The sequence below is a fragment of the Ochotona princeps genome, chromosome 13 (assembly GCF_030435755.1).
Source record: "Ochotona princeps isolate mOchPri1 chromosome 13, mOchPri1.hap1, whole genome shotgun sequence".
In the NCBI taxonomy this organism is placed as follows: Eukaryota; Metazoa; Chordata; class Mammalia; order Lagomorpha; family Ochotonidae; genus Ochotona; species Ochotona princeps.
Genome location: NC_080844.1, coordinates 33,648,866 through 33,662,810, shown reverse-complemented (window position 1 = coordinate 33,662,810; position 13,945 = coordinate 33,648,866). Strand labels below are relative to the sequence as shown.

At 35.9% G+C, this 13,945-nt stretch overlaps 1 protein-coding gene across 1 annotated transcript in view; it reads left to right on the top strand.

Annotated features, from left to right (window-relative positions):
• Positions 1-13,945, top strand: part of MICU1 (mitochondrial calcium uptake 1) — a 149,119-nt gene that overhangs the window by 57,211 nt on the left and 77,963 nt on the right. Inside the window, exon 6 of the mRNA XM_058671974.1 lies at positions 11,160-11,274. Within this exon, the coding sequence (XP_058527957.1) occupies positions 11,160-11,274 (115 nt within the window). The remainder of the gene's footprint in view (positions 1-11,159; positions 11,275-13,945) is intronic.

Sequence of the window (13,945 nt, the reverse complement as noted above, 5' to 3'; positions counted from 1 at the left end):
TTGTTGATTTTGTATTGTGGCTTTTCATTTAAGGGAATGTACAATAACTATGTAATGGAGGCTATCATATCCAGAAGTGAGGATACAATGCAGTATGCATCCCTGCTTCCAGATCACCGAGATGGGCTCCCAATGAAGCTGTTTACTATATCTTGAGCATTAGGATGTTGGATTCTCTGTCATTGTCCATGCCTGCAATAATGTACATACGACTATCAGTAACTATGCTATAGTAATAATATAGGGGAACTCAGTGGGGGTGCGGCTTGGGGAGCGAGTAAAGGAAATCCCAGGGCCTATGAAACTATATCATAAAATGATAGTAAAAAAGAAGTAAAATTTAAAAAGGTATGTATGTATTTATTCAGTTGAAAGGCAGAGTTACAGAGGGAGGGAGAGACAGAGATAAATCATACAACTGTTGGTTCACGCCTCCAAAACAGGGGCATTAGCAGGGCTCTTAATCAGGCCAATGCCTTTGTGGGCTGCTGAACCACAATTCTATTCCCAAGAAAATATTTCTGTTATAGAGTAAATATTTACTCTTTCAGATACTGATTAATTATGTTTTAACTGTAGCATTATTTGATTGGGGCTGATCACTGGTCAGTTTTAAATAAGCAGGAGTTTGGAATGTAATCAAGTGACCAAGGTGAACTCAAATGCTAATGCAAAAATTCTAGAAATCCTTTGACACGTGTCGCAATTTTCTGTTTTGTTGTTAGGTACAGGTTTTTGTTTTTGTTTTTGTTTTTAGTCTTCATTCTTACCCATCCAATATTCTTTAAATTACTTTCAAAACATTTTCTCAGTTTTCTCTCTTCTTGAAAATTAATAACTTTAGTTCTTTTACACATCATAGTTCTAAAAAATAATCTGGCTTTGGTACTTTAAATATTTTCCAGTGTGTTTCTGTTTGGATTATCTGAATATTGGTGTTCTGTGGAAGTGATTAATAAATCTTACAAAGTGTGCTGACCTGAGTATGAGGAATTCAACCTGTACGTTGCTGTACTTCTAGCATGCAGAACAGGATGAGGAGAGTTACGGGTTTTGGATAGAGACAGGCATGTCTTCTGATATGATCTCTGCTGCTTAGTTGATAGGGAATTACGGGCAAGAGTCCTGTCCACCTATCAGTTACCTTGTCATTAAAATCAAGACAACAGGTAAAAAGTAATTTTGGTGCTTTTGTCTAACTTTGAGTCCTTTACCCAGCTTTTGAGTGAAGTTATCTGCTATTACACGTATTCTTTCTTGGTTTGTATGAAATGCTGCATAGCAGCTATTCCCTGTATAATTGATCTTTCTGCATTGTTTTCCTCTGTTCACTCACGAAAATCCCCATGTGCTATTTCAGTAATGAGCAGTTTCCAGGGTTAAATAGCTGATCTGCTAACCACAGAGACCTCTGGTTTGATTTCTCATATCTGAGCTGTTGTGTGTTCACAGCAGTTCATCTCAGCCCCTGCTGGAAAACCCTTTGGGTCCTGTCAGATCAGTCCCTGTTGCAGGCTTGTAAAATGCCTAATAGCATCTGTTTTTCTGTCAAGAACTACTTTGAAAAGGGTGGTAAGTTGAGGTCAAATTTTATTTCACACACACTGAAGTTTATTTATTGAAAAAAAAGTTCTGAAACCATTTGATATATGAAGGTGTTTTGAAATTGTACTCAGCTAAATTAAGAATCTTGAACTGATTTCTCAAACCCCAGCATCCATGATGGCTGGTTTTTATTATCAGTATAGGAGGCAGTTAATTTAGTGCAGCATAATTTGGGGAGTTTATTTCTAAGTAATCATTCTGAACTCTTATTATACTGAATTGGGCTTGCTTATATGTTACTGTGGGTGGCAAAGCCATTTAGTTGTGATAAAATTAAAGAAGAGTCCATGAAAATGATAGGCATCCTTATAGGGATCTTAATTAAAGAAATTCTTTCACTGTCCATGGAGGAAAAAGCTTAATGTTTGTTTAAGCTTTACTTTAGGAAATAGGTAACTAGATGTATATTTTGCTTTTATAAAAATAATGAACAACTGTGTCATTTGGGGGATAAGAATCGAGTTGTTGGAATATCTTGTTTTATCATGTGTAGCAGATAATGTCAAAAACATTTCTATGTGTTTCTTTTTTCCTATTGCCAAGGTGTTCAACGACAGCAGTCTTAATTGATCCTTTATATGTTGTGTTTTTGATATGTGCATTTGATTTGGGAGTATTTGTTCTTACAATCAAACAATGTCAATTTCTTTCTTTTTTCTCATCTGATCAGGATTTCTGGCAGGTACTGACTTGACAGCATGTGCTTGAAGTGAATTAATGCTCCAGGGGACGAAGGATCAGTGCATGCTTCTGTCCTTCCCTTGCTCCTTTGAGTGATGCAGTTCCTGTCACATTCAATTAACACACCTTATCTTTAATATGGCAATCCAAACACTGCACAAGTCCTTGAGAATATAATACCCAGATTAATTCAAAAGGAAGTGTTAGCATTTGGGGTTATGCAAAAGGTCAGGACACTCGGGTTTGATCACTGCATTGTACAAAGGATTAAGTGGATCCTTTAAACACTCAAACTGTAACAGGAGTGATGAGACAACGATAACTTCAAGTTTAAAAAAAAGAATAATAAATAGCAGGTTTGTTTTTTTAAAATTTCTTGTGTAATAATAGATGCAGATAAGCACTTGTTCAGTTGTACTTTGCTCAGTAAAATGGCCTTAGGGAAACAGATGGAATATTTAGAAAATTTTCATTATTTTGTTCTTTAAGCTAATCAGCACATTTAATTTGAAAAAACAAACACTTGGGAGAAAACCATGGAAAGCATATCAGGTTGTACAGGCTGGCAACAGTGATTTTCAAGGACAGTCCAAAGAAAGTACTTGGGAATTGATTTTCAGAGAGTTAGACTCTTTACTTCTGGCCTATAAATTATTAAAATCCTTATTAAAAATATAAATTATTAAAATCCTTATTAAAAAATTAAAAAAATTATTTCTGATGATTGGCAGTATTAATACAAGTGTAATTTTAACAAAATTAGAAACATCTAGTCTAAATGGTTAATAATTAAGACCTCTTTGGTACATTTTTTCCTATACTCTTATTTTTTTAATGGGATGTATTTTCACTTACTGAACCCTGCACCAGTCATCCCATTATAATAGGTTGTCTTCACAGCTACATCTGCCTTTAACTGCATTCTGAAGCAGACTAGTATTTTTAAGATTGCAGCAAAATAATTTGTTGGTGATGGTGTTATCCATGTCTTGAATTCTAGGGATTCTATTTGAGAGCAGCTATGGCACCCACATATATGATGCTAAGGCAAGTCAGTCAGATGAGATGGTGACACTGGTGTCTGACAATTTCAGGTTCTCCAGTTATGATGGGACAGTTTGCAGGAGGAAGCTCCAAAGTTTGTTTTCTTAAAGAAAAAAAAAATAACTGTCATTAAAATGCCTTCTTTCAAGTAGGTGTCCTTACCAGAATTAGGAGTAGAAAAGAAAAGCAGAAATGCTTGTGCTTGGAAGTTTCTGAAGTTTTCAGCATTAAGTAGTTAACAACCACAGTTGAGAAAAGAACATCAATTTATACTGGTGCTCTTAAATGTAACACCCTTGATTGAACAAGGCTTCAGAATCTAGTCTTACAATGCTTGCTTTAACAACACATGTGCTGAAATCGATACAAAATTTATGAGCATAACCCTGCACAAGAATAAAACATAAATCTGAGATGCGTTCCATATTTTTATATGAGCAACCTTTTTCTGCACCTGTTAACAGTTATTGGAGGCAATTCATAACATGTGATAGAAAGCAGTAGATAGAAACTGTTTCATTAAATGATAATGTTTGAGCTATAACATTTTTATTTAAAAGCCAAATTTTACTGTTTTCTTCAGGGTATCTTGTGAATAAACTTATTGAAGGTAGTATGTGGTTGTTTTTTTTGAATACTAGTTAGTGAGGGAATTGTTCATCTGTATCACTGGTTTTGGTGACATAGTGTGAAATCTTTAGGCTTGCAAAGGTCAATGAGTGGTTAGGTACTTTGTAGAAGGGGCATTTTTGCTTGCTTCTTTGAGAAATTTGTTCTTTGCATGTGTATTTTTATTGCCTGTGGAAAGGCTGGGGTGACTTTGTTTTCCTGGGGGCATAGAGTGCTGATCTCCAGGTGCACCTTATGAATGTGAAGTACTTACCATACTGCTGTGAGGAGTATCCACCAAGTCTCTTTCCAGTCTCCTGAGTTCTACCATTACTAAAGTTTGTTGATGTAACTAACTCATGTGTTTGGTGAACTAAGTCGAGAAAAGATAATGCAGTTACTCTGCTCTAAAAAGAGTCATTAATTTGGTTGTCCCAAATAGTCAGACACCTATTAAGACATCTTAAGCACATTTTTATTTTAGATTATTACGTGTTTGAATTTGGGATCAACCCAAACACATCTGATTGTCATCATTGATTTGAAAACATACACATGACTAACCATTGCATTTCTGACACTTCCATGTTCAGCTTTTTGCTATCAAACAAGATTTGGAATTCACTTTGACATAAGAAGATTTTGTTCCAGGCTGATTAGAGCTCCACAAAAGCGATTCAAAACAAGTTCTTTCTCCTTCCATTCTGCTAAAGCAGGTTCTCAACTTAGTTTAACCATCTGTTAGTAGTCTTTGGCTTTTGATAGAGAATGTGTGAGGATAGATCTTGCATATTTGTCTTGAACTTCATACAGTTTCAAAAATTCTAAGCTGGAATAAAAAAATTCACTTATATATTAATGTGGCATTTGTTAATTAGAAAAGTATAAAGAATATAACATTATTGACATACATATTTTGAAAGTAATTATAATAGGCGTTTGGATACTTGAAGGTATAGAAAGAGCTATACTTACAACACTGGCTCAGTCTTTGCTTTTTCAGTTAATTTAGTTGATACAAAGTTAGATCCAAAGTTACTATTTCACACTATTCAGCTTAATGTGTTTATTTCTATTTGTAAAGTGAAGATAATAGTATCACCTGCCTCACAGAGTTACAATTAGAATATGCAAAGGATCTGTGAAGTAAAATTTTCAGATTCTTGATGTCTTTAAGGGTTGTTGGTGAGTACCAAAGGGTACCAACATCTAAACTGTTTTCTCAGAGGTGAGAATTACTAGAACAGCATAAGTCAAAGGTGTGAACAGTGATTGTCGAAGTGAAACTCTTGTTTTTCTGAAACATTTTTCTTGTAGTAACTTTTTTCAGATGCGGGTGAAATTAAGATACCCAATTTGACTGATTTCTGAAACTGAACCCAGTCCTGCTGCCGAGCACTGATTTATTTGAGTGGCCAGAGTTCAGTATTCTTTTCCTTTATTAAAATGTTTATTTTTATTTGAAATGAGATTTACAGGGAAAGGAGAGATAGAAAAGAAGATCTTCAGTTTGCTGTTTCACTCCCCACATGGCCATAACACCCAGAGCTGGGCCGGTCTGAAACCAGGGGCCAGGGGCTTCTTCTGGGTCTTTGGTGTGGGACCAGGGGCGGACAGACTTGGACCATATTTCAGCTGCTTCTCCAGGCGCACTAGCAAGAAGTAGAGCAGCTGGAACTCAAATATGTGCCCATATGGGATGCTGGCACGACAGACAGTGGCTTAATCTACTAAATCCATGGCACTAACCCCAAGTATTCATTTTTTTTGGAGTTCAGTAGCAGATAATCAGAAATGACCAAACTGATTCTCCTCTCTGCAGGTTTAATGTGATAGATGATTAGAGTTGAAGATTTTCTTTATCTAGAATTTTGATGATACTTTGTCAGATACTAAGGATTAAGAGAAAATAGTTCAGTAGAGTTACCATTTCCTCAGAGTTGATCCCATTTCAGTAAGCTTTTTTGAATTGTTATGATTGCCTTAATCAAGTCATCTACCACTGTTGTTTTTTAAGCATCTTCATTTATGTCATTTCCACCAAAGCCATTTTGAAATAGGAAAACATGTGCGTTCTAGGTATTTGGAATTGTTTTCAGTTTTAAGGTGGTTAGAATTGGGACTGAAAAGAGAATTGCTTTCTGGCAAAATAAAGGTATAGTATCTTAAGCATTCACCTTCCACAGCTTGTTGCACAGTAATTTATATTTGTTTACAATGATATCTTCAAAAAGCTTAGACGAAAATGGAAGTTGAAAGGGGGAAATCATGAACTATTCTAATTAGAAATGTATTAATTTAATTTTTATCTGGCACAGGCCCAAATTCTACCTTTCCATAGCTTCAGGGATTACCTGGGAAAGAATACCACACATATTTCAGCTGTGCAACAGTCTCTGTTTGTTTGGGAATAGAGTGATTGTTTAAGATTAGTATTTTACCAAAGCTTTGGCATCTATGCACCAACTACATGATGAGATGTGAGCATTAATTGCATGGGAAAATTGCTGAATTTTCTCTTTGTGGTGCTCCCTCCTTCCCTGCCCTGACCCTAAGCAACCCTGGATGGAAATACTATTTGTCATTTGGAAATGATATGCTATATTACATTTTCCGAAAGATGCATATTTTATGATCATTATGGTTTTGAAGTACTATCTAAAATATTGCTGAAGGGATTTAGAAATGTTGTCTTTGAAATGTCTTTCAGCGATAGGAATGTTCATATTAAAAATAATCTAAAGATCTCTACTTAACTGATGGTAAATCTGTGTTTATCAGACTTTATGTCGGTCAGAGGTGTTTTAGGTTGCTATTTGATGTGTATGCATTTTATTTGCAGGTGCAGTCCATTGACTTCTGTTAGAAGCATTTTATTTTGCACACTAAAAAAATTTTTTTTTAATTGGAAAGGCAGATATACAGAGAGAAGGAGAGGCAGAAAGAAATCTCTTCCTTTTACTCCCCGAGTGGCCACAACAGCCAAAGCTGAGCTGATCCAAAGCCAGGAGCTTCTTCCAGGTCTCCTATGTGGGCACAGGTCCCCAAGGCTTTGGGCTGTCCTCTACTGCTTTCGCAGGCCACAAGCAGGGAGCGAGATAGGAAGTGGAGCAGCTGGGAGATGAACTGGTGCCCATATGAGTTCCCAGCAGGATCAAGGCGAGGATTTAGCCACTGAGCTATTTGTGCCAGGCCCTACTTTGCACTTCATAATTCAAGCACTGGGTCTTACCTAGAATAAATAATATTATTAAATTCCTAAGTAAAATTCTTTCTGGCTTTATCTGGTTGTTTGAGTCACAGAAGGTAAAAGTAACAGTTCTGTTTTGATCAGCCCTGTAACTAGGACTCACTGTGCGTAGTTAGGTGCCCAGAGAGTAGAGTCCTATGTGGAGAACCCTGTCCCAGATCTTCAGACAGCACCTGCCTTTTTGTAAGTTTATGTAGTTGATCAGAAACTAAAGTCAGCATGTAACTATCCAATTAAACAATTTCAGTTTTCAATTCATTTTGGAGTGTAACAATCATATGAAGTATGATAATAAGTTTACTTTTAAGTCTTCCTGCTTAATCTAAAAAGTAGACTCATATATGTGACCATTGAGATTACAAACAAACTCCTGGTAAGGGTATTTATTTATTTGCCTTTACTTGAGGTCAATAATTTCTATATCTTAGTGATGCTGGATCTCTAGGTGTGTTTTAAATTTTCAAACAACTAAGACTGGCATGTAAGTGTATAATGAAACAGCTCAGGTAAGCACTTTATTTAAATCAGTGGACTCATCCTTTCGATTTTTTGTGTGATTTCTTTCTTAAAAGGGGCATAATATTTTCCTTTTATTGAGCAGAAATTTTAGCCTAATAATTAGACTTGTTTAATAGAATTTGATTGTAGGCCGCACAAAATAGCATAATGCTCTAGAAGGTATCTGCAATATTTCTGTAAGTGAATTCTCTAAAATAGTTCTGTTTAAATAGTTTTCAGCATACCGTATATACTGAAATACCGATAGAATCATACTTGGAAACTTAAGGTAAAATAACATTTCATAGGCCCCTTGCTTTTTTTTTTTTAATTTGTGGTATTATCTAATCTCATGTGTTCTTACGAGAGAATTGAAATGTATCCTATTGCTTGTAACTTTTATGTAGTATAATTCTTAAAATCTGTTATACTTACTTTGACTTTGCTACTTTAAATTAGGTGTTAACGTAAATCTTTGTTAATAACAATAATTAAAGACGCACCTTCAGAGCAGTGGGAGAAAATGAACATTTATTAGCAATCTGATAGGGAAAGTTTTTTCCCTTGTTGTCTGCCTCCATATAGCCCCTGAAATATATACATGATTTTGGGCTGGGGGTTGAGGGGAATGACTTAAAACTTAATAAAAAATTTAACAACATCCAGAAAACTAAGTGAAGAAGCATTTTACTTGACGTCAGTACAATGGAAGGAAATATTTGACAATTATGTATATGATTAGGATCTAGTATCCTGAATAAATAACGAATTCTTGTAAGTCAAAAAAATTCATAACCAATTCAAAAATGAGCATAGTACTTAAATCGTTTTCTGTTAAAGTGGTGCAGGAATGACCAATAAGCACATGAAAAGAGCTCAGCATCATTAGGGAAATAGAAATCTAAACCGCAATAAGAAGTCCACACTCACAGAATAGTTCTAAAATAAAAACAAAAAGTTGAGAATTAGGAGAAATTGAAACCCTCTTAACACTGCTGATGAGAATGTAAACAGTACAGCCACTATGGAAAACTGACCATTCCTCAGAACGGCTGTCGTTTGACCGAGCAATCCAAAAAGATTGAAGCCATACTCTTAGACATCAGTGTGTATGGCATTACTACACAGATAGCCTAAGGTAGAAATAACCTCATATGTCCTTCAGCTTAAGAACTGTGGCAGTTTGTCAATTTAAAGGAATTAAGTATTAATTCATGCTATAGCATGGGTGAACCTAGAAGCTTGCTATGTTAAAGAAACTAAACCAAAGTCCCACATGTTGTTTTGATAAATGATTAAAATGGGGAGTATTTTCACACTCATAAATGATAAACTCCAGAAGAAATAAAGGACAGAGAATGGCTGTTTTGGATTCATGAAGACTCAAGGCATATTACACCTAATTGCCATCTGTCACTGTGGGTGACAGCCGGGACTGGGGACGAGTGCTGAAGTGGATTATAGTATGGTTTATCAAAATTAATATTTAAGTTTCTGTTTTTATTAAATTTGCACTGTATGTGTAAGACTTTGTTCATAGGAAGTGCTGAAGTATTTAAAAGGAGATTATGTCCCCAACTTACAAAAACTTGTCTTTCTCCCAGTATATATTATATATTCTAATTGCTCATAGCAGTTTCCCTATGAGTTTTTATGTAATTGTTGTTAATTCCTCAACTTCTATCCCAAATTTATTTTTCAGGCTAGTTATGTATACTGGGGTCCTGTTCTCCTTTTGTGTGTCTTTTCCTATTCATACATTTTACATTTGCAATGTCTTAGGTAATATAAAAATATAACTTTTATATTTTGAGAGACTTAAATTTTACCTTCTGTTGAATGGATTTGCTGTTCAAGTTTTCATACAATAGCTTTTTTGATCTGATGTTTATAACAACCCTCTTGGTAAAAGATCAAGTGTGGTACTAAGACATAGTCTTAGAACATATTGGAGAACATGCTGTGTTTTGCTGTCAGCTCAAAGAAATAATCACCAGACGCTGTCAAGTGGGACTGTATTTCCTGTCAGCCATAAATGAAATCAGAAAGGCCCTTTCATGCAAGGAAAAGGTGCCATCAGAAGCTCTACTGCTTTGTTGGCATTCAACTATGGATTTTTACCTTCCTGATTACTTTTTTTTTATGAAAAAAACAAAAACGCAAAGGCTATTTTGAATGAGTTTCAGATTGCACAAACTTTCACATAGTAATTATTTTCAGTTGGTTAATCAGTTTTCTTTCCTTTGTGATGTATGATGGGATCTCCACTAGACAGAGGTAACCCATTGGATAGTTGTACATGTGGATGCTGGTGTCATGGTGCTTGTTGATTTTGTTGTCAAAGTATTCCTCCTGCAGTTATGCCTGCGTTGCTGCCTCTTACTGTGTGCCTGCATGACATTATGATTTTAATTGCTCTGTGTTGGTTTGGGCTCTTAAAACCTCCTATATTTTGTTTTTGTGCTCAGAATCTCTGAATGTTTGGCTGGTCCAGAATTTATGGGAATTTGTTTCAAGTCTAACTCTTTAGTGGATCCTTTTCAGTTTTTTAAAAGATCATCAGTGTTGCTACTGAGTTAATGCTTTGGCTAGAAATTCGGAAAACACCTAACAGGAAACCACTTGCTAGACAAACCTTTACCAAAACTGAGAATGAACTTTTTCTGTGAGACAGAGTTTGAAGAAATATATGAAGGGATGTCAGATAGTTCATGGAAAAATGAAATGAGAAGATAATGTGATCTTTCCATGAACTTTTTGGAGCATCTCATACATTAAGAGCCAACCTTTTGGGATAATTTGATCAAATATCTGAAATTTAGGCACTGCTATTAAGGCAACAGTAGATATGATTAAATTACATCTGGGCCTTACTGCATTTGATTTACCATTATATTTCAAAGATGCTATTTGGTGTGCATACTATATCGTATACCAAAGATAAGACTCTTAAATTACATATTAAAAAATTAAACTTGATATTTAATGGATTTGTTTTGTAAGAATTTCTATGGGCCAAGAGTTTGTTGGTTTGTTATCATTGACAGTATGGCTTGAATTGATCATTTAGAACCGATTGACTTTTAGTCTTTTATTTCTTTGTGGGTTTTTTTGGTTTTTTGTTTGTTTGTTTGTTTGTTTGTCTAATATGCTGCTATAGAAGGTGAGTGCTTTTTTTAAACCAAGGAACTAAACCAGTCCTGTGTGCACCTATACTCATTTTTGGCAGGTATTGATAAAATTAGTTATTTTATAGTATTGATATTAAACTGCTGTTGATGTGAAAAAAATAACTTCTGTCTTAGAATTTTTGTAATCCAGAAAACTGTAAAGGATCCATTGATTTTGAATGGCCGTAAGAAAAATGCTTAGGATAAAACCGCAATAAATGATGATTCATCTCTTACTATTTATAGTCTAATTCACTTATGTCTTTTTCTTTATTTTTTGGTGGGAACCATATGTGTAACAGAAAATTTCCCAGGAACGAGAAAAATTTGCTGATGAAGGCAGTATATTTTATACCCTTGGAGAATGTGGGCTCATATCCTTCTCAGACTACATTTTCCTTACAACTGTTCTTTCCAGTAAGTATAAACTCTTCCTCTTGTTCACTTGTAGGATGCATACAATATTATTAAAGAAAATTAAGTTAATTATAAAGGAAAGCAAATTACTATATGAAATTTAATTTGCCTTAAATTTTCTGTATCTCATGTTTAAAAGCACCTGAGAAAAAGAGAAAGCATTAAAGTTTCCAGGTAAAGTTAAAAATAAAAAACTTTGAAGTCAAATCTGCCTTTTATCCATGTGAAGCTCTATGGTCTACCAAGATAAGTCATGCAGCATTGCTTACTCCAAAAATCTTCACTAAAATTACCAAAAACTTCTCCAGTAAAACACATTTTGATCTGTCATTTCTTCCACTAAAGAAAATAATTGACATAGTTGTTATAATTGCATTGAATATTCATTTTTTGGATCTCAGAGGAATGCTTCTAGAAATCCAAAACTCAAATTCGACTCATTTAGAACACTGTAATGAATTTTTCATTTTGTAAACTAAACAAAATTTTTGATTAGTTTGCTACCATAAGTAGCTTGTGTTATTTTTTTTTTTAAAGACAAACTAAGTAAAATGTATGTTCATAGCTCTCTACCTGAAGTGGGTAATGGATGTCTTGCCTAGAAGTTAAACTGTTCATGTTCTCCATCAGAGTACTCAGGTTAAGTTCCTAGCCAAGGTTTTCTGACTTCAGCTTCCTGCCAGTGTAGACCCTAGGAAGCTGTGGTGATGGGTCCAGCAACCAGGACCCTGCCGCTAACATGAAAGAACCAGATTTAGTTTCTATTGCAGGTACATGGGGAGTAAACCAGAAAATAGGAGATCTCTTTTTCTCTGTGTCACTCCTTGTCTCTCTCTACTATTCAAATTAAAAAAAAAAGTTGATGTAGGGAGTTGGTTCATGGCATAGAAAGCACAATATGGGAAAAAGAAAAATGCATTTAAAGAAGAGATCAATTTGGGATCCACGTTGGTACATAATGCAGATATAACCTTTTTAAATGTTCATTGATCTGAATAAGATTTTAACTTGTTTCCCCAGCTTAGTCCTTCACTTTTTTTTCTTTACTTCATATCTTTCTTTACTGTCAGAAGGACCCAGAACTTTCAGAGTATGTGTCATGTGTATGGTTCCTTTAGCATTTGAGAGCATGTTTTTAAAGTCACATTGCCCATTAAATTTTTTCAAGATTTATTTATTTTCATTGTAAAGTCAGATATACAGAGAGGAGGAGATACAAAGAGGAAGATCTTCCATCCACTGGTTCACTCCCCAAGTGACCGCACGTCCGGAGCTGAGCTGATCTGAAGCCAGGATCCTGGAGCCTCTTCCTGTTCTCTCACATGGATGCAGGGCCCCAAGTCCTTGGGCTGTCCTTCACTGCTTTCCCAGGACACAAGCAGGGAGCTGGATGGGATGTGGGGCCACAGGGATTAGAACCAGCGCCCATATGGGATCCTGGCACTTGCAAGACAAGGACCTTAACCATTAAGCTACCACACCAGGCCCACCCACAAAGTTTTAGAAACTTCTCCAAGTAGTTTTTGTCCAGGTACTTTTAGTTCATGTTGTGTTCAGCTACTAGTTTGAATATGGTAATTTATTTAAAAAGTAATAAGAATTTAAGAGTGTCATTATTATAAGTTTTGAGCAACTGATTATTATATGCTATTAGGGTTTCTCAGTCTTAGCACTTTGACGGTTTCGAACATAATTCGCTGAAGGCTGTTCTGTGCATTTGAGGGTGTTTAGCAGTTTAGAGGTGTTTCCTGACCTCTGCCCATGGGGTGTCAGTAGCACAGCCTTCCCACTCTGCAGTAGTTATGAGCAAAAACAATGTCTCCTGGGAAATGGGGACTGAGAGAAGTCCCCATTTGTTTAGAACCCTCATTGAGTCTTGGCAGATTTTTTTGGGGGGGTGGGGTTAATGATTTTCCCTCCCTCTCTTTCTGTGTTTTAGGGATTCCATTAACATGCATCTGTAATTGTTATCTTTGTTTTGAAATAGATTAAGCTGAGTTATAGAAAGGCTTAAAGAATTTTGTAGTTACACAGTAAAGAAGCAGATGAGTCAAGTTTTGAACCCAGGCTAACCGTAGCATCTGTGTTCTTGTCACTTAGCCTTCCTGCTCTGCTCGCGTTAGCGGCAGCAGCATGCCGGAATGCTGTAACTTAAAGTAGGTGGTGCCTCTTCTTTCCCTCAGGCTGAGTATCAGAAAGGCCAATGATTAAGTCTCCTGCAGGTATGGGCAACTGATGCGTTCTGAATGTTGCATAGTGCATTCTCTACTTTATCTACCAAGCCATGGGAATAAATATGTCAGGGATGTTGCACTTAGATAAATTCTTTTCCATGTTCAGATTTCCGCTAGAGTGATAGGAAATGAGGCACTCAGTGGATCTCCTTCCTTGGGCAGCAAGGGATTATTACAGTCTAACTACATTTAAGTGATTGCCAGAGGGCAGACAATTCCCAGACAGTTCTCTGATGATTTACTGGAGAGTGGCTTGGGATGAGGAAGAGTGCATTAGTGTATTCTTTCCTCCCTTACTCTGTTACAGCATCAGGTCGGCGACCGAACATCAGCTGCAACACTGAAAGGCCATCACTCAGATGTCATATTTTTGAAAAGCTGTTTTCATTCAAAGTTGAGGGAGTACATGGTGCTCACATAGTCATCATTTTGAACAG